This window comes from Harpegnathos saltator, unplaced genomic scaffold, assembly GCF_003227715.2.
Source record: "Harpegnathos saltator strain DR-91 unplaced genomic scaffold, Hsal_v8.6 scaffold252, whole genome shotgun sequence".
Taxonomy (NCBI): Eukaryota; Metazoa; Arthropoda; class Insecta; order Hymenoptera; family Formicidae; genus Harpegnathos; species Harpegnathos saltator.
Genome location: NW_020230042.1, coordinates 1,017,501 through 1,038,126, shown reverse-complemented (window position 1 = coordinate 1,038,126; position 20,626 = coordinate 1,017,501). Strand labels below are relative to the sequence as shown.

The window sequence follows — 20,626 nt, the reverse complement described above, 5'->3', positions numbered from 1 at the left end:
GACACACGTGCCGGGTGTTCCGCACATTATGACACGTTGTGTCTACGTGCATCTGTGTGTGTGTGTGTGTCCTCGCTCAAGCAACGATCGCGACAACGTGCCAATGTGGAACGTGACGAAAGAGAGATCTAATTCGGAGACGGAGATGGCCGATTCGCGACAGAGAAACTCGCGATACGCGATGACGCGGTGATAACTCGACTCGAGCTCGAAACACGTTGCATTAACACGGCAAACGCGCACGATAAGACTTCACGCACACCCCGTGTGTTAACAGGAACGCTTTGTTCGGTATAAAGAAAGCGGAGGAGGAAACTCGGTGCATCTAAATATAGAAGTGACTGTCGCGAGGAGCCGCTCGGCCATTAAGCCACGCTCACACCGCCTTTCTCGCATGACCGAGCAATTTGAGATCATTCGGACACACGACGATGTGTTGTAATTCGTCTCTTCGTGTGATTCGTCGATTCGCGCATTTTGCAGTCGATATTTCGACCGCGAGCGAGATACTTTCTCACGGCCCAACCGCATCTTGTATCTGTAACGCGGTAATTACGATTGGCTAAGGCTAAGGCTGACTAAAGGGAGCAAAAGATGCTCAGAAACAGATAAAAAGAACGAAAGTGTGGGATGGATTGAGATATTCTCGAGAAAATTCGTCGTATTCGCGCAAAGCCGAAGCGTTGTCCGAGGACTGTCATTTCATTCAGCCGATACGATGCTCGCGCGAGATATCGTTATTTATAACGGCGAAAATTCAGTGACACCGATGATGATATCGAAGTGAATATTCGACGAATTTTTTATCTGGCATTCCGCTCGGCCGAGTATATTTAATTTGACCGGCCGATGCTGCTCGCCGAGAGAGCTCGCCTCTCCGCGTCTGTCCGCCACAGGCACATCTATCTTTTGTCTACGTCCAGCGGTGCATCTTTACAACTTATAAACCTCGAATACAGTGTGCTCATTCTTCCGCTCATAGAAAAAGATCGCAGAAGAAAAAATGTCCAGTCAGCGGGACATGCCTGGAGGGAAATGGATGTCTGCTGAATCGTTCGTGGGACGATTCGTAAATGAGAGAGGAATGTCTTATATATACATATATGTATTTGCCGGTGGAGATATGACGATCGCAGTCACAGCGTATTACAGTGACTGTGGGAATGGACACGGAGGGGTGCTCGGAATCTGCCAGGTTGATTGTTCGACAGAAAACTGGAAGTACGTAAAATGTCCGAAGGGTTAATTTCCATTCACGCGCGAATTCCACCTCGTAAATATCCACCGTCTATCGAAGCGGGAATTTATGCCGTCTGCGTTAAGCCGATTCCGCGACCGGTCCCGGGTCCGATGACAGAACGACGGCACCTTCGGTACCATAAATAAGCGTGAACGCAAAAATTCCAGTCGTTGGAAGTCGCGGCCGATCGCCTTATACGCTCCATAAACACCTCTCGCAACAATACGCGCGTGAAAGAGAGAGAGAGAGCGAGAGAGCGTCGCTGCATGCGCGATAGGGTGCGAGCGAGGAGGAGGGAGGAGAGAGAAGGAAATGTTATTTATTATGCTCGTGCTTCCCGCCTGTGTAAGTACCGCGGGAACACCTTGGGAAAATTTGCGGATCGAAAATAAGGAAAAGAGGATGAGAAGTGGAAGAAGGAGAGAGAACGTTGTGAAGAACTTGGTCGTGGCGCAACCGTTGTAAATAGTCGCGCGAGGAGCGTTCGTTAAAGTCGTTCGGCACGATCATTTGCGTGGCGCAATTGCGTGTACACGTGTAATGTCATCCTACGAATACGTATATTATTGTTACTGACTGAATTACACGCACGGAACCGGGACATGCAAAAGTTCGCAGACGAGCCACAAGCTCCGGCGTGTGATCTAGGAGCCGAAGAAGCCCACTCGGCCAGACAGGGCTAGAATTCTGATTAATTGCCCCTCGTCAAGGGACATCGGAGCATCTCTCAAAGCGAGCGATAGCGAGGGTGAGGGAGAAAGGACGAGGAACAGAGAGCAAGAGAGAGCGAGTTCAGCCGGACTTTGAGGCGGACCTCGCCCGCGCGCCCGCGGTCCGACAATTATTTGATTCGCCTTATCCGCGAGAACGAGTTCTCTCGCAGACGTTCGTTCACCTACGCGCTGCTCTCTTCGACACACCACCATCGTCGTCGTCGTCGTTGTCGTCGTCGTATGGTTGTCGTCGCGACGTGTTTATGAGAAGACACACGAGAAAGAAAGAGAGAAAGAGACAAAGGAAATATATGTATGTACGACGGATGCCCGCCTGCTGACCCGCGTTCCAATGGTTGTCTCATTCCTCTCTCTCTCTTTCTCTCTCTCTCTCTCTCTCTCTCTCTCTTTCTCCCTCTCCATCTTTTTCTCTCTTCTCTCTCTCTCTTTCTCTCTCTCTCTCTCTCAGTCCATTTTCCTCTCTGTCGTTGCACGTGTACTCGCTTACGCCGCGCGCGCTTTATGGCACGGCGATACGCAGAAAAGGATACTGACCGATTGGAAGCCTTTTACGATCAACGCCATACCACGCTACGCCACGCCACGCCACGCCACGTCGTCGACGTCGTCTTCGTCCTCGAATGTGTCTCCTTTCTGCATTCCGCGGGCCGTCGAGGTGACACGATGCATCGGGCCGAGAGGATGATTCGCTCGCGGCGCGCTTTCAGCTACGTACCGTAGATTGCACGATGGCGCGATGGTCGTTCGGATTAAGCAAGCCGGTCTTCGCAATTTGCCCGTTTTTTCTCAAATTATAGTTATAGCTATTATATACGCGGCGAATAGAGACTACTTAAGCATCTTTAGATTTCTCTGTCTCCCTCTTCCTCCGTTTCTCCTTCTCTCCTTCTCACTCTTTATCTTTAAGCAACTTCGGCTTTTAGTAGCACTCCGGAGCAATTTAAATTCCCCGGTCGCCATTTGCCAGCTGGTAATAACTACTCGACTCGAGTCATATTCTCCCGATGCTCACGTACACATTCCATAAACGCTCCGTTCGTTTTATTTTCAAAACACCGCGGCGAGACTATTCATGAGTGAACAATGACCGCGCCGCGAGAGCGGTTTCCTATTTTAAATAACAATGGCAATGCTTGTAAAATAATATTAAGCGAGAGAGTCGTAAACGCGCGGAATATCGCACACGGCCGATCCGCCGTGTACGATTTCACGTCACTCGCCAGGGATCGGTAATTGCGATTACGACTGCCGTCCGCGTCTGCGCTTCGTTCATCGAAAAAAGACACTTATTATTAATTTGGCGCCCACTCGCGCTATCTCGCTGCGAGAAGCGTGAATTGCGTACGAGTGCATAACTGAATTGAAATGCCATCGACACGCGCTCACGTCGCACAATGAGACGCGACGATTCTCATCGCGTAACATTTCGCGCTCTCTCCTCCTCCTCCTTCTCTCTCTCTCTCTCTCTCTCTCTCTCTCTCGAGCGCGCGTGCGATAGTTTTGCGCTGAAAAGGCCAGTACGAAGTAGGCTCTCACCTGGTGTCTCTCTCTTTTTTTCAAGAATCTATCGTCGATTAGTGCCGCGAAAGTGCCATTGCGTGGGGGCAACAATGGCAACTCTCGCAATTCCGCGATAGCCGCTTGCGAATTGCGCTCGTTACTCACAGTAGAGCCGCTTTGCTCGGGATTACGTCATCTTCCTATGACGTCTCGCTCTCTTTTCTCGAGTTTCATATTTTATTTTTCTCTTTTCAATCAGTATTTCCGTGCGCATAACTCGGCTGCCTTCCTTCCCCTCCCTCCCTCTCTCTCCCCCCCTTTGTTCTTATCTTTTATTCTATATATTCCTGCCTAAGCGCGAACGCTCATCCTCTCTTTCTTTCGTGTGTCTTGAATGTTCCGCGTTTGATACTCTTTCGAGTATGCTCTCGTTCGTCTTTTCCTTCATATCGTTCGATTCCACTCATAGTTACACTAGCCGATGCAACTCGCGCTCTTCGATCACGTACGCGCGTACCGTTACGTGGATCTTTGATGAGACTATTTGGACCACTCGTTAGGTCGGCTAAACTGTTCGCCACGCCGGCGAATCCATGTGTGTGTGTGTGTGTGCTTGTATATATCGTACACGTCGTTCTACGACGCAGATGGTACGGTCGGTCCCCGAGAGACGCGTATGTCGTTACGATCATTGATCTGTTTTATTCCTCTCTCTCACACATATAGAACGCGGCGGCCGTGGCTGCTTCGCGATCGTTACTCTATGCGCCACCTTGCCGCGTTCTGGAGATGAAGGGAGACGAAAGGCAGAGGGAAAGAAACAGAGAGAGAGAGAGAGAGAGAGAGAGAGAGAGAGAGAGAGAGAAGTGCCGGTATCGATTCCTGCAAACTATATATCCGCGAAAGAAGCTGTACCTTGCCTCCTCGAGCGAGAGGACTGCTGCACTTTCCTCCTACGCCAGGACAACCCACGACCGTGATTATTGACGCACGAGTCAGGATTCCGGCCACAGAGCCCTTGACGCGTGCACATCGCGCGACCGAAATAGAAAAGTGCGCATCCCCGTGAACATGGAAGATTGTCGGGGCGCGTGAATCGCGTGACAAAATTAAACTTTCGTGCGATAACGCGGAAGATATCAATCCTGATGTAAAATGCGTGGCGAGTATTGGAAAGGATCACGGCTGATATTCAGAGCGTAGACCGCAAAGAGCGAGTCGTCGACGGCGACGGAGTAATTTGGGAATGACATATTTGACGGTGAGAAAACGGCTTTTTAATCTCTTCTTAATCTGATATCCAGCCACAAACATGAGGAGAAAGAGAATGAAATCGACGAACGGTCTCACCAGTCCCGCGCGAGCTTTTCCGCGAGCGAATTATCCGTCGCGATTCAAATGCCACGTTCGTTTGTCATCGCCGATCGATTTCGAACGAGCTGACGAAGTACTTTGTCGCCTTTGTGCCGCCGGCCGCGATTCCGTCGGAGAAGGGAGGAAGCAAGGAAGGAAGGAAGGAAAGGGGGAGGCAGGAGGGAGAGAGGGAGGGAGGGAGGAAGTTAGCGAGCGAAAGAGAGAGAGACAGGAGAGGAGAAGGAAAAGTACACGACCTCCTGCGTCACGACGCCGGTGGGGACGTCGAGACGGCCCTGAACAACGCGGAGAGACTACCGACCCAAGGACGTCGCGGGTCCCAGAGATTCCCTCGACCTCTCCTCTCCTCTCTTCTCTCGCTTTCTCACTTTTCGTGCGCCCTGCTCTCTCTCTCTCTCTCTCTCTCTCTCTCTCTCTCTCTCTTTCTCAGTCGTCGCGGTCCCCCTACGCTTTCCGCTCTGCCGAGGGGGACCACAGAGTGCTTTTCTATCCACGGCCACCGGGGCCCTTATATTTAGCCTTCGGCTTGTAACGGTGGATTTAACCGGCGGTGAAGTCGAATTGTTGCTTAATTGTAACGAGAGAGAGAGAGAGAGAGAGAGAGAGAGAGAGAGAGAGAGGGGTGGGGACGAGAGACGATGCAATGTATCATTTAGGGAAGGCATACACCGATGTATAATTTAGGAAATCTTGAGCTTGGAGAAGCGACGAAGCCAACGTCGGGCGTTCCCCGGGCAAGTCGGCGACGACTTGTTCTCGGGGACACCTTGTATGTATCGTGTGTATCTGGTGAGAGAGCGTTTGAATAGGATCGAGGAACGACTCGGATTTGAAGAATACGCCCGCTGATTCATTTCCATTCGCGTCGATTCGCGTCTTACCGACCCCGCCGCCGCGCCGGGAGCCGGACGGACGCACGTCCGGGCACGCCGGGAGAAGTAGTTAGTCGTACGCTAAATCACCGGAGAGAACAAGCCCTCCCCCCTCCTCCGCCGCTGCTCCGGTTCTTAACTTCAACATTGTTCAGCAGGCGGTGCTGCTTCTCGACTCGACTTCAGCTTGTGTGGCTATAGCTTGAGCTTCAGCTACTTCGTAGCCAAAGTATCGACGTCCCTTCCCAGCTATATCCTTACAGCATCCCTATTTCGGAGCACTCTGCCAGAGCTGCTGCGGGCTCTCCTCCGTTTCGCCCTTGGTTCTCCTAGCGGTTGGTCGACCTTTCCTTCCTCCCTCCCTCACCGTCTCTCTAACGGAGATGGGCCCCACAGACGGTTGCCCTCCGGACCCAACCCCCTCCCCTCCCCCCCCCTCTCTCTCTCTCTCTCTCTCTCTCTCTCTCTCTCTCTCTCTCTTGGCGCCTCTTTCCCCGTCATTTCTCTCACATTCTCTCTGCGTCTCTATCCTTATTTCTCTCTTCCACAGTCGTCTCCGCTTGCCTCCTCTACTTCGCCAAGTTAACACCGCCGATACGCACACATACGTGAACCGCGTATGGCGCTCTCGCACGCATACGATACGCACACCACCGCCACTACCACGGGTCGTGTCCTTCGGACCGTTGCTGCCTCGGCAGTTAGCAACAGCATGGCCGCCACACGGCCGGAAATACCGGGTGTCCGAATACCACCGTTCCACCGAGGAACGCGTCAAGGATTCACGCGAGTAACGAAACGAACGAACGATCGAGCACCGGAAAATAGGCGTCGCCGTCCGCGAAGCGTGAAGAGCGAGGAGAATCTTAACGGTTGACGCGTTAATTTCCCGTTTCGCGGGGAAAAGCGGCGGCCTCTTCTCTCTCGGTCTCTCGCTCCATACCTGTCGTTCTCGCGATCCGCCGCGGTTATCTTTGCGAGAGAGAGAGAGAGAGAGAGAGAGAGAGAGAGAGAGAAAGAGAGCGAGAGAGAGAGAGAGAGAGAAGCTCGCGCCAGGTGCGCGACGAGCCTGAATTCCTTCGGCGAGGATCACCTCGCGCACGTTCGAAGCGTGAATACATAACTCGCGTAAAAGACATCGAAGGAATTTTTTCGAGAAAGAACTGAAGCATGCTGAAAAATTCTACCGATGTTAAATATCTATGCGTATGTTTTTTGTCTCTCATTACCCGATATTTTAATCACTGTCCGCCATATTTCACAGACTACTGCGAGAAACAAACGATAAAAGTGCGTTTCCTCGCTCCTTGGAAAAACTTCGTCGTCGTCGATCGAAAACGACACTTGTAGGGTTATTTATTATACCGGGATCACACATACACACACGCTTCCTCCCTCCCCCCCCCTCTCTCTCTCTCTCTCTCTCTCTCTCTCTCTCTCTCTGTATATGTGTCTATGTTTCCGTCTCTTTTTCCCTCGATTCTCCCCGCGGTTGTGATCGAGAAATACCTTCGGCTCTATAATATCCTCTTTCGTCCATCCGCCGAGTCTCGAATATACCGTGGATCCGTGCGATACCTCGCGAAAAATGATAGTCGTCGTCCCCGGGGCATAACTCGTAATCCCGCCTGAGAGATTAAGCTTCTCTTTCACGGCGAGGATCGACAGAGGAGGAAAGGAGAAAAGAGAGGAAGATGGAGAAAGAGAAAACGAGACAGAGATTTTCCTTTCTTTTGTGCCCGCTGGATGGCCATTACTCCATCGGACAATTGCATCGCGCTCGCCGCGGAAAATACATTAGATATAACGGCGCCAGGCGACTGCTAAAAATTGTTTGTATTCAGCGGAATTCAATGCGACGTTTAAATGCGAGACTCGCGCGCTCGCGTGGAAATGCCTGTACAGAGGAGACGGTCGCGTTGCGCCGATTGGATTAACCGTACCTGGACGCGCGCGTGCGACGTTTTTCTTCCCTTTTCCTCCTCGCGTCGATTCTTTGTGCGTTTTATAATATACGACGTCCCCCCCTCGCCCTTCGTGACGCGCGCGCATCTCCTCTCAATCGCCGATACTGGACTCTGTCGACTAGACTAGGCGTATTAAACGTCAGATTCGGAAGATTGATGCTCATGGCAGCGCGGGAAGAATGTCGTTTGCGTTCACCGATCACTCGACTCGGCAGCGAGTCGTGGGACGCGCGCGATATCAAAAATTGGCGAATCGCGCGAAAATGGAGGCCTGCGTCGTCCGCGACTTACGTGCGTTTTCATATAAAAGAGACGATCTCGCGCGCGGCTCGGAGTCGCGCTGGAAACGGTGGAGGTAAATCCGTAAAAATGGATTTATCTAATCTTCGTGAGAGCGCGCGGTCGCGCGCGCGAAAAATACGAAAATTCCGCTTCTTGTTCTTGTCGGCGGTGCTCTATTTTTAAGCGGCGGTCATTCCTTCCTACAGCCGCATGACGCTCTTTCACGAGCGTCTCTGACGCGAATCTCTCGTTCTAGGGCTCGTTATAGGGAGAATGATCGCTGAAAAATTGATCCGCCGCTCTTTCAGGAGAAATGTCTCGCCTTGATTGACCTTTGATTAATTTGGCGAGAGCTCGTGCGAGGAGAGCGAGCCTGCCCCCCCCCGTCGCGCGCGCGCGTAGTCGTGGCCGAGAGACGGTATCGCGGGGGTAAATTAGTTTATTCTAAAATTGGTTTACTTTTTACCCAAGGATACTGTTATGCAAGAGCGTATCCTTATCCCCGCTGCGAAAGCGCGATACATTTCCGATGCATTAACGTCACAGTTTCGCGGCACAGAACGCGCCGGTCGTGTCTGGCTCGTGCCTCGCCAACGGAATATCATCGATCGTATCTTCGGTAGCGGGTGTGCATTTATAGTCTCGCTTCCGCATAGCACGAGGCGCGAGATACGATCGCATTTCGCTAATAAAAATTCACTCAACTTACAATTGCGTTCGCGCGCGCACGCGCGTAGTAACAGCTGTGTATCGTTATTTCTCCCGATCAGCGTAACGATCGACGCTCTCTTCGCTCTTTCTTTTGCTTCGTCTCTTCCTGTTTTTTACAAAACAATGACGACGACGCACAGGAAAGACTGCGTACACGCTGTCGGTGTCGGCAGGCTTAAAACCGCACCTTCGTCTCTTCTGTTCCAGGAGAAGAATTCCTTCCTGAATTACAACGTGTCCTGCATCCTGACGCTGCCACCTTATCAGAGACAGGGCTACGGACGGCTCCTTATAGATTTCAGTGAGTATACGCCAGAATCTTTGTTCATTCCTACCTAACCTTGGTTCCGCCCGGCCCAAGGCGACAGCGATGACGACATCCTTCCGTTCATCGAAATCGAAAGGATAACCGAATTAGGAATAGGAGAACTCGTGCCTCCGCACGCCTCCGCGGTTTCGCGACGACGACGACGACGACGACGACGACGACGACGACGATCGACGGAGGACCACGTCGTCGCAACGTCATTGCGACGAATCTGATCATTCGACGGACGGAGGAGCCCCCCCCTCTCGACGTTCTTGGCCATTAAACCGCCGGAAGAGCGAATAAAAAGCCTCGAGTTTGCACGCTATTAACGTCAATACGTTCTCTCTTTCTCTTTCTGTCGCGACGTGAGGCGCGCTTCTCCGTGGCTTCCCGACTCATCGTCCGAAGAAACTTCGCCCACCCTCTCACGTCGCGAAAGTCACCTGCGGCTCTAATTCGAGTCTGCTAATTAACGACCTCGCTTTTAGAAATTGTGACGTTGCTCGGAACAATTGGGATGTCGCCGGTGAATGAATTGTTCCGCAACTTGAGCCAATTATGAGAGAGCAAACAATTGAAATATAAATATGTGTTTCCCGGGAATAAAGATTTATTATTATTATTATTATTATTATGTTTAACGAAGACTAATTAAATATCAGTCAAGTATCCGCCACGACTGTATATTTCAAACATCTAATCGAAGGAAAATGCACGAACCCTGACCGCTTTGAACAATATGTTTCTCATTGCCCACAATGTTGCACCGCCATGAAGATTAATTGCACTCGAGATTAGATGAGAGGCGGTAGAAAAGTGTTCTCTATACTTCGAATCTCTAATCAAAGGGACACAACCCCGGTCGCATTGAGCAATTGGTCTGCTCGCAATTTATTATCGTACCTCTCTCTTCCTCCCTCCCTCTCTCTCTCTCTCTCTCTCTCTCTCGACATGATCGCGATCGAAATTTATCACGAGGTCACGCGCGAACGCGCGATCGCGCATAGCTCTTTTGCCCCCATCCTTCAACTCGCGCCAATTTCTGACGCGTGGAGCGCGATTCCTCGTCTACGTCGTCGTCGTCGTCGTCGCCGCTGCCGCCGTCGCCGCCGCCGCCGCCGCCGCCGCCGCCGTCGCCGTCGCCGTCGCCGGCGGCAACAACACGCACGTACATACACGCGTACGCATACGCCTACGCACACGCAAGTAGGCGCGCGCGCGCGCGCGCGCACGCGGCGCCTGTACTCGTTTCGACGAAGCGTAGCGTTGATAATTAAACGTGGGGCTTTTTGCCGTGACGTCATTTTCATTGATGCCGAGCGAGCTGCAGCGTCGGGCATCGCGGCGCTACTACCGGTAGTAGTAGGGGGTGCGTCGGGGGTTGGTCGGGGGTCGACGTACCGTGCCGTGGAGTGCCGGTCGGTCGGCGGCGGGGTGGTCTCTCAGCCCTGCCGGCTTTTCCGCGTGTGAGACGGGCACCTACCCCTCCTCTCTTGTCTGCATCCAGTGTCGGTGGCATCGACTCCGCCGCCGCCGCCGCCGCCGCCGCCGCCGCCGCCGCCGCCACCGCCACCGCCACCGGCTGTATTTTGCCGACTGTACAAGGCCGGCGCTACGAGCTCGCGCACCCCTCTCGTCCAATGAATCCGAAATAACGTTTATTCTTGCGCGGCACGCACCGCAAGGTGCGTGCACAAAACGGATTAGCCGGTCGGCTAACGAAATCCGAGACCGTCGGGACGAAAGCACACGCTCGAATTTGTCGGAATAATTTCCCGAAAGACATTCAAGCTCCGGAACGCGCCGTGTTGTTGCTGTTTCGTCAATTATTATCGCGTCATCTCATTATCTCATGGATTCATCCATCCATCGATCGATCAGAGCGAGTCTCGGTTTCTCAATAGCCTTGATACACGAGACTCGCGATATTCGTCCTTTGCGAAAAAAGCGATCACTGCTCACAGAGCATTGCGGATGTAGCCTCGCGCCGGAAGCCTCCGGAAAGATTGAAACACGGGCGTATCGATACCACCATCGTAGTACCGTGGTATCGTTAGCGTCCCTGGCTGCTAGTAATGATGGTGGTAGAGGTGATGGTGGAGGAGGCGGTGGTGATGGCGGTGGCGGCGGCGGCGGCGGCGGCGGCGGTGGCGGTGGCGGCGGTGGTGGTGGTAGTAGTGGTGGTGATGGTGCGGCGGCGGCGGCGGCGGCGAGGTAGCGTATAGAGCGTAGGTTGGAGAGCGAAGTGGCTGCGGAAAGTGCGACGCCCGGCGTCTCGCCGCATCGATCGACCCCTACAGTCGCCGCCACCACCGCCGTTGCCGCCGCAGCCGACGTCGCGTACACGCGTGCAAGCTACGCGTACACCCGCGCTTCCTGTCTCACGCACGCGGCGCGTCCTCTTCCTCTCCTGGGCAACCACTCTCTCGGTACACCTTGATCCTATAGCAGACTCTCCTATACCTGCCGCACCTCCCCAGCCGCCGCCGCCGCTGCCGCCGCCGCCGCCGCCGCCGCCGCCGCGACTCGCCGATCCCTTCTTTGCTGCCTGCTCTTCGTTCTCCTCTCTCCTCCTTCTCGTCCTCCTGTACCTCGATCCTCTTCCTCCTCTCCGTTGGCGGTACAGAGCGCTCATAGGGCTCGGAATCGTATGACCTCTCGTGACCTCGCTCCACTACCCCCACGTAGGATTGGCAGGGTCACCGACGCCCTTTCCCTACGCCTAGGAACGAAGGGTATCCCGTACGCGATGGCAAGGTAGAAGGGCGGGTAGAGTGCTGAGGGAAAGGGAGGGAGGGTTGCTTTCCCGCAACGTTGCTGCGACCGGGTAGCGGGGTTGGTGCGGCATGCAGCATCTCCGAGCAGAGCAGCAGCTTCGTCGCAGGACGAAGGGCGGGTACGCCGTCGCTCTCGGTGTCCCGTCAGACAGACGGGCACCGGTCCTAGCCTTGACGTGATACTCTTTTTTTTTTTTTTTCTCCGTCTTTCGCCTTCGGATCGCCGTGATATCTCCAAGACGAATCGTCCTAACTGCGGAGAGAAATTGCGTTCGTGCGAGGGGAGAGCTTTCCCCTCGGCGGCATTTTTTAAAGTCTGCGCATACTCGGCTATCGCGCGCGCGCGAGAGAGAGAGAGAGAGAGAGAGAGAGAGACCGCGGTTTTTCCCTTTCTCTTTTCTCATATTGCCCCAAATAACGACGTATCGTCCGCGGTAATTGCGGATCGCTCATACAGATAATTACCGTTATGCGCAACCTCCTGACCTTACTTCCCCCGTGGTCTCTCGTCGTGTCAGAGACGAATATGCACGACGACTCGTAAATCTTCGTTGGCGATTCCATAACCGAGCCGACAGACAGACAGAGAGACGAAGAGAGGGAAAGAAAGCGAGGCAAAACGAGTCACTCTCGACAGTGTCCAATTTCATCGTTCGCGCTCTTTCGCGAGTCGCACCCTCGCGTTCGCCCTGCACCCTTCATCGAGCCGACCCTGTGAGACCGGGACGTTCCTCTCGCGCTCTCCTACCTCCCTTTCTCTCTCTCTCTCTCTCTCTCTCTCTCTCTCTCTCTCTCTTCCTACCCCGTCGCACCCACGTACCCTGTTACGCCGATCCATCTTCCTTTCTCCCTCCTCCTCCTCCTGACGCGGTCACCGTTTTCCTCTTTCTCGAATTTCCACCCCCTGCCAGTTCTCCGACCGTGCGCCCCCTCCGCGCCGATCCCAAAAGTCTGCAAACTGAACGGACGCGTAATGAATGCGTTCAACCCTCCCAAAGTAATCAGCGACGGAGGGAGGGGGAGGGCAGGCAGGCAGGCAGGCAGGCTGAGAGCTCGGAGCACCGAAGGGAGAGGGTAGTCTGCGGAACGAAAACCGGAGGGGGCGGGAGTGATCACGGAGGGTAGAAGTGTCCTCTCTGCCGGCGGGAGATACACGGTCCACGAAGGTGGAGGAGATGGAGCGGCGTGGAGCGCCCAGGAGAGAAAGAGAGAGCAAGAGGGGGAGAGAGAGAGAGAGAGAGAGAGAGAGAGAGAGAGAGAGAGAGAGAGAGAGAGAGAGAGAGAGAGAGAGAGACAGTGGCATGGTCGTTGAACCCATCGCCGGCCGGGAACGCTCTGGAACGAGGAACCGAGGGATACAGGATCGCTTTCCTGGTCCGGGTATATGTCCTCCCTCACTTCCTCCCTGTCTCTTTCTCTCTTTCTCGCTCGCTCGCCGCCCTTGCCCGCGGGATAAAAGAAACGGGAGTAGTCGCACTCTTCTCGTACTTGGGCGCTTTTAAAACGGCTGCGAGGAAACGTCGAACAAGATCCGATCGAGCGGATCGTCCCGTGAGATCGAGCGATCGTGAATACACGCGTGATGAGTACGCGCAAGCTCCATGCAACCTCGGCTGGAGACGAATTAAGATCGTTGGAAATTCCATGCCATGAAAACATCCCACAGCGCCTCTCTCTCTCTCTCTCTCTCTCTCTCTCTCTCTCTCTCTCTCTCTCTCTCTCTCCCCCCTCTTCCCCTTCCTCTCTCTTCTACCTGTGATAACTGTACAAGGTTCCAGCTTTGCCGTATCACGAATATTAGACCCGTTACATTAGTCGCTTGAGCGACGCGTTAAAGTACGCGAGGAATTTCAACCTTCCCCATTCTGCTGATCCTTCAAGACACGGAGCGATCGCGAAGGCGTGGTGAACGTTCACGACGGATGTTGAAGATGTCGAGACGCGATCACGATTAAAGTATCCCGGAGCATCTGGAAGATTAAGAAACCGAAATATGAACGATCAACGGACGCCCCCTCCCCCGGCTCTTCTCCGCGTGTATAAGCCGTCAGGAAGTCAGCCGTAGGTAACCTCTCGACATTTAATTAGCCCGCGCTCTGTTCCATTAGCCGCACGAAAACAGCACATCCAGAAGTTTAAATAAACGTCTTTGGCCGACGAGATTTATTCGGCGGAAGACGACGGCGCGGCGCGCGGAGATCACTTTGCTAATGAAGCAGCTTTTGAACTCGCCGCGGAGCGGAGACTGTAATTTCGGGAATGCGCCGGCGGCGAGACGTTAACGCATACGGAGCGACACCCGCCGATATCCGCCGTGAATCCCGGCGACGACGAGTCCGTACGGTACCGTATTATACTCACGGCAGGATCAGTTATATTCATAATGCAAGATGCAGTTACTCTGTGCGGTTCTCTCTCTCTCTCTCTCTCTCTCTCTCTCTCTCTCCTCTTCTGACGCAAAACCGAACGAGCCGAGCGCGCGCGAGCAAGCAAACGCAGGCCATTAAATCCCGCGGCGTTTCTCGAGATTGACTTTTACATATTCTAGCCTGAGTCTCGCGGATTAGCCTTGTCTCGCAGTAGTTTCGCGCATTCACGGCGGCTTATATCGCTTTACGGAGAGACACATGTGACGTCCCGTCACATTGTCACCGGTGGCGGCGGCGGTGGTGACGGCGACGGCGCGGTGGTGGAGGAAGAGACGCGCGACTTTCAGATTCGTGCGCGCGCAAACATTATTAAAATCTGCCAAAGACCCTCGCGAGGAAGTGCGCCAAAGTCCAGATTCACCAGCATTAGAAATGTTAATTTGCCGATTAATCGTCCCAGGAGAAGAGAAAGAAAAAGAGAAAGAGAGGGAGAGATAGAGAGAGATAGATAGAGAGAGAGAGAGAGAGAGAGAGAGAGAGAGAGAGAGAGAGAGAGAGAGAGAGAGAGAGAGAGAGAGAGAGAGAGAGAGAGAGAGAGAGAGAATCCCGCAGTCGTCAGCGTGTTTCGTCGATCGGTAATCCCTCCCGAGAAAGTCGACTTAATTATTCGTCGCAACTTTTCGGCTCCTCCGACCTTTCGACTTTTCCAGCGTTCAGCTCGTTAAGCTGACCAAGCTGCGAATTGAGGTGGACCGTCGTCCGAGCGTATAAAAGGTCCGCTTTTACATTCCTACGATTCTCGATCTCGGGCGTCGTCACGTCGCGTTGCCAAAAGAGCGCGCGCTATCGATCGCGCGTCGCGCGAACTTTAAACTCGCGGCGCGTTATCGATCTCCGCTCGGGTTGCGGTAGATCTGGATTTGGCATTTAAGTTACCCTCTGAAAACGGGTCTTTAACCGGTTCGTCGGATAATTCCATTGACGTGGACGGATGCGCGCAACGGACGATTTCGCCGATTCACCGGTAGACGACGAACGAGCAGGCAGGCAGGCAGGCAGGCAGGCAGGCAGGTAGATAGGCAAGCACGAAACGCCTCGGGATGCTCTCTCCTCCATCTGTCTATACATTTTTCTTTGATGCCTCGTCGCAGAATACTTCGGACAAACGAGGCGGAACGGACGTTCAACCGGGAGCAGACGGGCATCGCCAGTGCCGAGTCTGTTCCTGTCGGGGGCCCTCGCACTCTAGCTCCTCCGACACGTTCGCGGCTAGAAAAGAACATCCGCCACCTGTACGCACCGATGTAAATGTATGAGTCTCGTCGTTCAATCGCGTCCCAGAAAGCTCGCTCGCCAAAGTCCTCCGGTGTGGGACTGTCGTCGACTTGCCGTCGATGTTGAGAATTCACATGGCTTGACTCCACGAAGACTCTTTAATTTCCCTTGTTTTCCCCGACAACTGCACCCCAATGTTTTTCGCAATTAATCACCGCTGACACGGATCCAGCTAACAGTCTCGCGAATAACGATGGAAAACACCAAATGTGTTGGAGTTTCCCGACAAGTTCATCAACTTTGTGCACGCAGCTTGATACGCACACACTGTTCATTCGTCAATTAATTTTCATTCGCGATCAGCTGGTGGTTTCTCACTCGGCTCGCTCGCGAGAGAAGAACGACGTGGACGCTCAGTTTCGTTCGGAAGGATCCGAGGAGAAAGGGAGAATCGGGAATCCTATACGCCCTCGCGTATAGGATTCCCTTCAGTCAGGAGCAGCCGCGATCGATTGTTGCTCTCCGCAACAGTGTGTCTCGAACTGAAATCGGGATTCCATTTAACGCGTTTAACGGCCCTGACGGGCCTGAGAGATAATGCAGCTCGTGCATAATACGCGAGCGGCGCAGCCCGCACGTGCAGGAAATAGGCGGCACTTTGTTTTCCGTCCGCGGAAACGCAACAAGGTACCGAGACGTTGTTAATGCAACGATCGCGCGCGTTGCTTATCGCGCGATTCCTCCTCCTTCGCGGAGCGAAGTTTTCCACGAGGAGCTTCGACCTGCGACTCGGACTCTGACGGCTTTTCGTTTTCTCGTTTTTCCCTTTCAGTCAACAGTAATAAATCGGAAGGAACGCCTTTACGTCGCGTCAGGATACACGGTCGTTTCTTCGGGAGGGTGCGACGCGCCTGATGGTGCGTTTTATCGCTTTCGCCGCTATTTTTATGGCAATCGATGCGCGACGCTTTTTTATCGCTCGTCGAGCTGGCGCGCGCGCGCGCGCGCGCGTCCGCGCGGAAAATCGGTGCGTGCGTTCCGCCGCGATTCCGTAAAATCCAGCCATCTGATTGACAATGGTTATATTTGCGCCGCAGGTTACCTGCTGACGAGAGTCGAGAAGAAAATTGGCTCTCCGGAGAAGCCGCTGTCGGACCTGGGCCTGATCTCGTATCGCAGCTACTGGAAGGACGTTTTGCTGCAGTACCTCTGCAATTTCGGCGGCAAGGAACTCTCCGTCAAAGGTAGGTCACGCGAAGCGCTGCGCCGCAGCCGCCGCGTTTCGGGACGGCGCTTAAATATTCATGTGCGGATCGAAAGTGTACAAACGCGCGCGCGCGCGCGCGGCGCGGCTCTCTTCCACTTTGAGCCGCTAATTTGACGGCTGGCTTTCAAGCTGCAATATTAATCAAATTGTATTATGAATATCGCGCTCGCTCTGCGCAACGCGAGAGGAGTCCTCTTTCGGCACCTCTCTCGACTCGCATTCGGTCAACGGAGACTTGCGCGCAAACGTTTGTTGCATTCGGACTTTGAGATACATCTCTCTCTCTCTCTCTCTCTCTCTCTCTCTCTTTCTTCACGACGAAGCGAGCTTTTGACCTATTTGATTATTTTTTAAGATTTAAGAGAGTTTCGGTCGCTTCGAATCGCGGGAGCTTGCTGCATTTATGATGGAATTTGCGCGGGATTATTAGATAATAATCCCTGTGTTTCTGTCTCGATGGAGATACCGGCAGATTCCATTTTAGGTTTTGTACCTCGAGACGAGGAGAGACTCGTCAGCGGGGGATTAACACCGCATTGCTATCGATCCGATGGTCAAGTTTTCCCGACGTAACTGGTTTTAGCGGTTGAATAATTGTATCCACGGGGCCAGGATAAACCGCCCCACCCGCCGAGAACCGCAGCGGATTATATATGATTCATCATTTCCGCATTTTCGCGACTGCTACTGCTGCAGACCTTCATTTAAGTGTATTATCATTTATCGCATTTACAACGCGGAGCGTCGCGCTCCGTTGTGAATGCGATTCAATATAAAATCGGTCGACGCGAGTATATGTGTATTTTTGATCGAGAATCTTGAAACGTCCGAATCGAACGTGACTAATTGGAAATTTTCGTCACCAGCGGATCATCCCCGAAAATGCGGTTGCTCGTTTCTCGTTTTCCCCAACAACTCTTGATCATGTTTTCGTTTCTTAGCGCGTGAAATGTCATCTATCGCCGATAGATTCACCTAGGTGCGGCAGGTATCACTTCACGCGTGTTGACGTCAGCACGTCAATTTGACGCGCCTGTTAAGCGACACGAGCCGCTTAATGTTGGGCCGTTTTGAGATTTTCTCCTCGAGGGTCGAGGGTGTGCGTGCGCGCGAGACGAATTGAATAATTTTTCTTTCAGATATCAGCAAGGAAATGGCCATCGACTCGTACGACATTGTCAGCACTTTACAGGCCCTCGGTATGATGAAGTACTGGAAGGGCAAGCATATCATTCTGAAGAAACAGGTAGGTGCGCTCTTTTGTTATTGTAATTCGCCGCGCAGACGTGAGTCTGCTCTTCCTTGCGCCTTTTCCTTGCTCTCGCGAGGAGGGATAAGCGTGTCCATTCTTCCTCGCGAATTATCGCGCCCGGTTTCAGAAATCTGACTGCTGAAAACAACGCGACGCGAAGAGGCGCGAAGAGGAACTTCTCGTTCCGAGAGAAGTCCGAGCGAAGTGTCGTCGCGATTTTTACTCGCGTCGCGTAATTTATCGACGACGCGATCAACCGAAAGAGGACTGAAATTCTCGCACGGTATTATCGCGGTTACAAGCAACGCTCCGTCGCGGAGCACGTCGGCGGTTACGTCGTCGCGTTTTTTGTCCTTCTCGTGTTACTGCCGCAATGAGAGAAACAGAGAGGTGTGCGAGACGATAGAGAAATCGCGTTTGACGATTTCGCCTCGCCGGCACTTAAAAACAAAAACAGCTCGTCGCCTAAGAGGGATCGTTTATCAAAACTCGCGATCTCCCGATCAAGTCGAAAGCTCGCCAGATAATATATCGTATCTTCTACCTGTTTCGTACTTTGAGACCTTTCGATCGAAAATAACGTATCGTAAATTTGGCCGGCGAGCGTGATTTCGAGTCGACATATCGAGAATAAGATGAATTTCTCAAATTGACGTATTGAAAGAATTCACAAAAAGATTTCACGCGGTTCTCCACGCGAATAATGCAGACATCGCAGAAGGAGGTTTCGATCAACATCCTATAGAGTGAGCAGCAACGAGAATAATCCGACGCGACTAGACGCAGAACCGCTAATTATTATTCGACTGATTCGTGTCCGTAACGTTCCCTCACGACTGCGTCGACGCACAGCCGTTGTGTATCGTTCTCTAGAACGATACACAACGGCTGTGCGTCGCGAACGCGGCAGAGTTGGCGAGGCAAAAGGGACATTGAAATAATTTCAGGACGTGATCGACGACTACAAGGAGAGGGTGAAGAGACGCGGCCCCGTCTACAAAGAGATCGATCCGGAGTGTCTGAAATGGAACCCCTTTCAGCCGCCCAAGACACCCTCCGCCTCGAACTAAGACCTGCGGAAACCTGGAGCTACGCCACCCTCTTGCGCTCTTGGCGAAGGAACTCGCCTCCGAACGACGCGCCTCGATTCTCATCGTCGTCGTCATCGTGTTCATTCGTGTCTTCGGACTCCTGGTCAGTTCTCGCGAAGCGGGGATGCCGCCACCGGCAGATTTTCACGCCCATGACGTTGGGTAAGAGCCGTGGAAATCCTTCCGGGAGCCACCTCATCCTGTCCGGAGCTTGCGGCAAACTGCGATGAGTATCGTATTTTATTGGCGATATCGTTAAGCCTCGCCGCGAGCAGGACTTTCCGTCGATTTAAGAGCGCTATTACGGCGGCGAGTTCAATTTGCAGACCCCGACTATTGACCGTTGCGGCAAGCAGGAAAGCAGGAAGGGACGAGGCTTGAAATATCATTACATAACGTACGATCATTTCATATTCTACGGGGTGTCTACCGCTCGGAGAAACCTGAAATTCTCAGCGAATCCTCCTCCTCCCAACGGGAAAGCGAGAGAAGTTCCCTCTCGGGAAGTTTTCCTTGAGATTGTCTCTTCAAAGTTGTAGTCTTTATTTCGGCCGGAAGCGGCCGAGAGTCGAGAGGAAACTCTTCGCATCTCCTTTCGACATTTTAAAATTTAATATTTCGTAAACTGGAATGAGGCTCCTTTGCTTTTTCTCCTTCCCGATCAGGAAAAACACTAGAAAGCTCGCGATAGACGAATTTGCCTTACACTCAAGAGAACGCGCTAATTTAACTCGCAAATTTAATCGAAAATTCCGGCAAAATTGTGCAATCTGAAGACTTTTTATTCGGGGAATATAAAGACGATATTGCTAAATCGACGCGGCGATAAACCTCCTTTCCTCTTTCTGGTCTATCTGTTTCTCTCTCTCTCTCTCTCTCTCTCTCTCTCTCTCTCTCTCTCTCTCTCTCTCTCTCTCTCTCTCTCTCTCTCTCTCTCTCTCTCTCTCTCTCTCTCTCTCCTCTGCGCTATGTCGATGCTGCGCCGTGTTCGTTGGTGCATCGACCTTGGCACCTCTCATTGGTGCAACCTCGTTGGTGCAGTAAGTTGCATAACGGGCGGCGCGATAACGCGCCGGTGCATCGATCAGATTGCGTCGAATGCGCTTACGGCGAACGGTGGTCCTCGTCGATGAACATTCCCGGTCACGTTCGTGGATTATTCGTGGCAACTTGCGAAATGATACGTCGACGTAAAACGTCGTGACGTATTTCATACGGGAAAAGAAAATTTAATAATGCTAATGATATTATATAGTTGGTATTATAGTCGAATACTCTCGTAAAGATACTTGTTCAATCCTGAGTCAAATCGTTTGTAATCGCGCGAGTCGAAAACTGTCGGAGTCGTGAATGAAACTCTTACGGAAACTCGTTACTCAAATATGGATGACAGGGCGGACACCGGTCGTGCTAATTCAACGCGATCGAAGAAAGATCGCTCGTCACGCTAAATTACCTTCGCAATGTGACGTCAGGGTAGAAATGAAGGAGAAACGGGGACATCTTCGCAATTCAGCGTTCACTTCTTGTGTACCCGGGCTGGATCATTTTCTCGAGAAGCGTGCGATGCGTGAAACGCGTCTGTACTCCGAATTGATTCGCCGA

The 20,626-nt window shown here is 52.8% G+C and overlaps 1 protein-coding gene across 1 annotated transcript; it reads left to right on the top strand.

Annotated features, from left to right (window-relative positions):
- Positions 1-4,332: 4,332 nt before the first annotated feature.
- chm (lysine acetyltransferase chameau) lies at positions 4,333-19,903 on the top strand. The gene is made up of 5 exons (XM_025299083.1): positions 4,333-4,735; positions 8,888-8,981; positions 16,509-16,655; positions 17,818-17,924; positions 18,878-19,903. The coding sequence occupies exons 1-5, from the start codon at positions 4,721-4,723 to the stop codon at positions 18,998-19,000; spliced, it is 486 nt and encodes a 161-aa protein (XP_025154868.1). The 5' UTR covers positions 4,333-4,720; the 3' UTR covers positions 19,001-19,903.
- The last annotated feature ends 723 nt before the right edge of the window (positions 19,904-20,626 follow it).

Coding starts and splice junctions, on each gene's coding strand:
- chm (XM_025299083.1), top strand. Junction 8,982..16,508: donor ACGGCTCCTTATAGATTTCA/GTGAGTATACGC, acceptor TTTGCGCCGCAG/GTTACCTGCTGACGAGAGTC. Junction 17,925..18,877: donor ATATCATTCTGAAGAAACAG/GTAGGTGCGCTC, acceptor AAATAATTTCAG/GACGTGATCGACGACTACAA.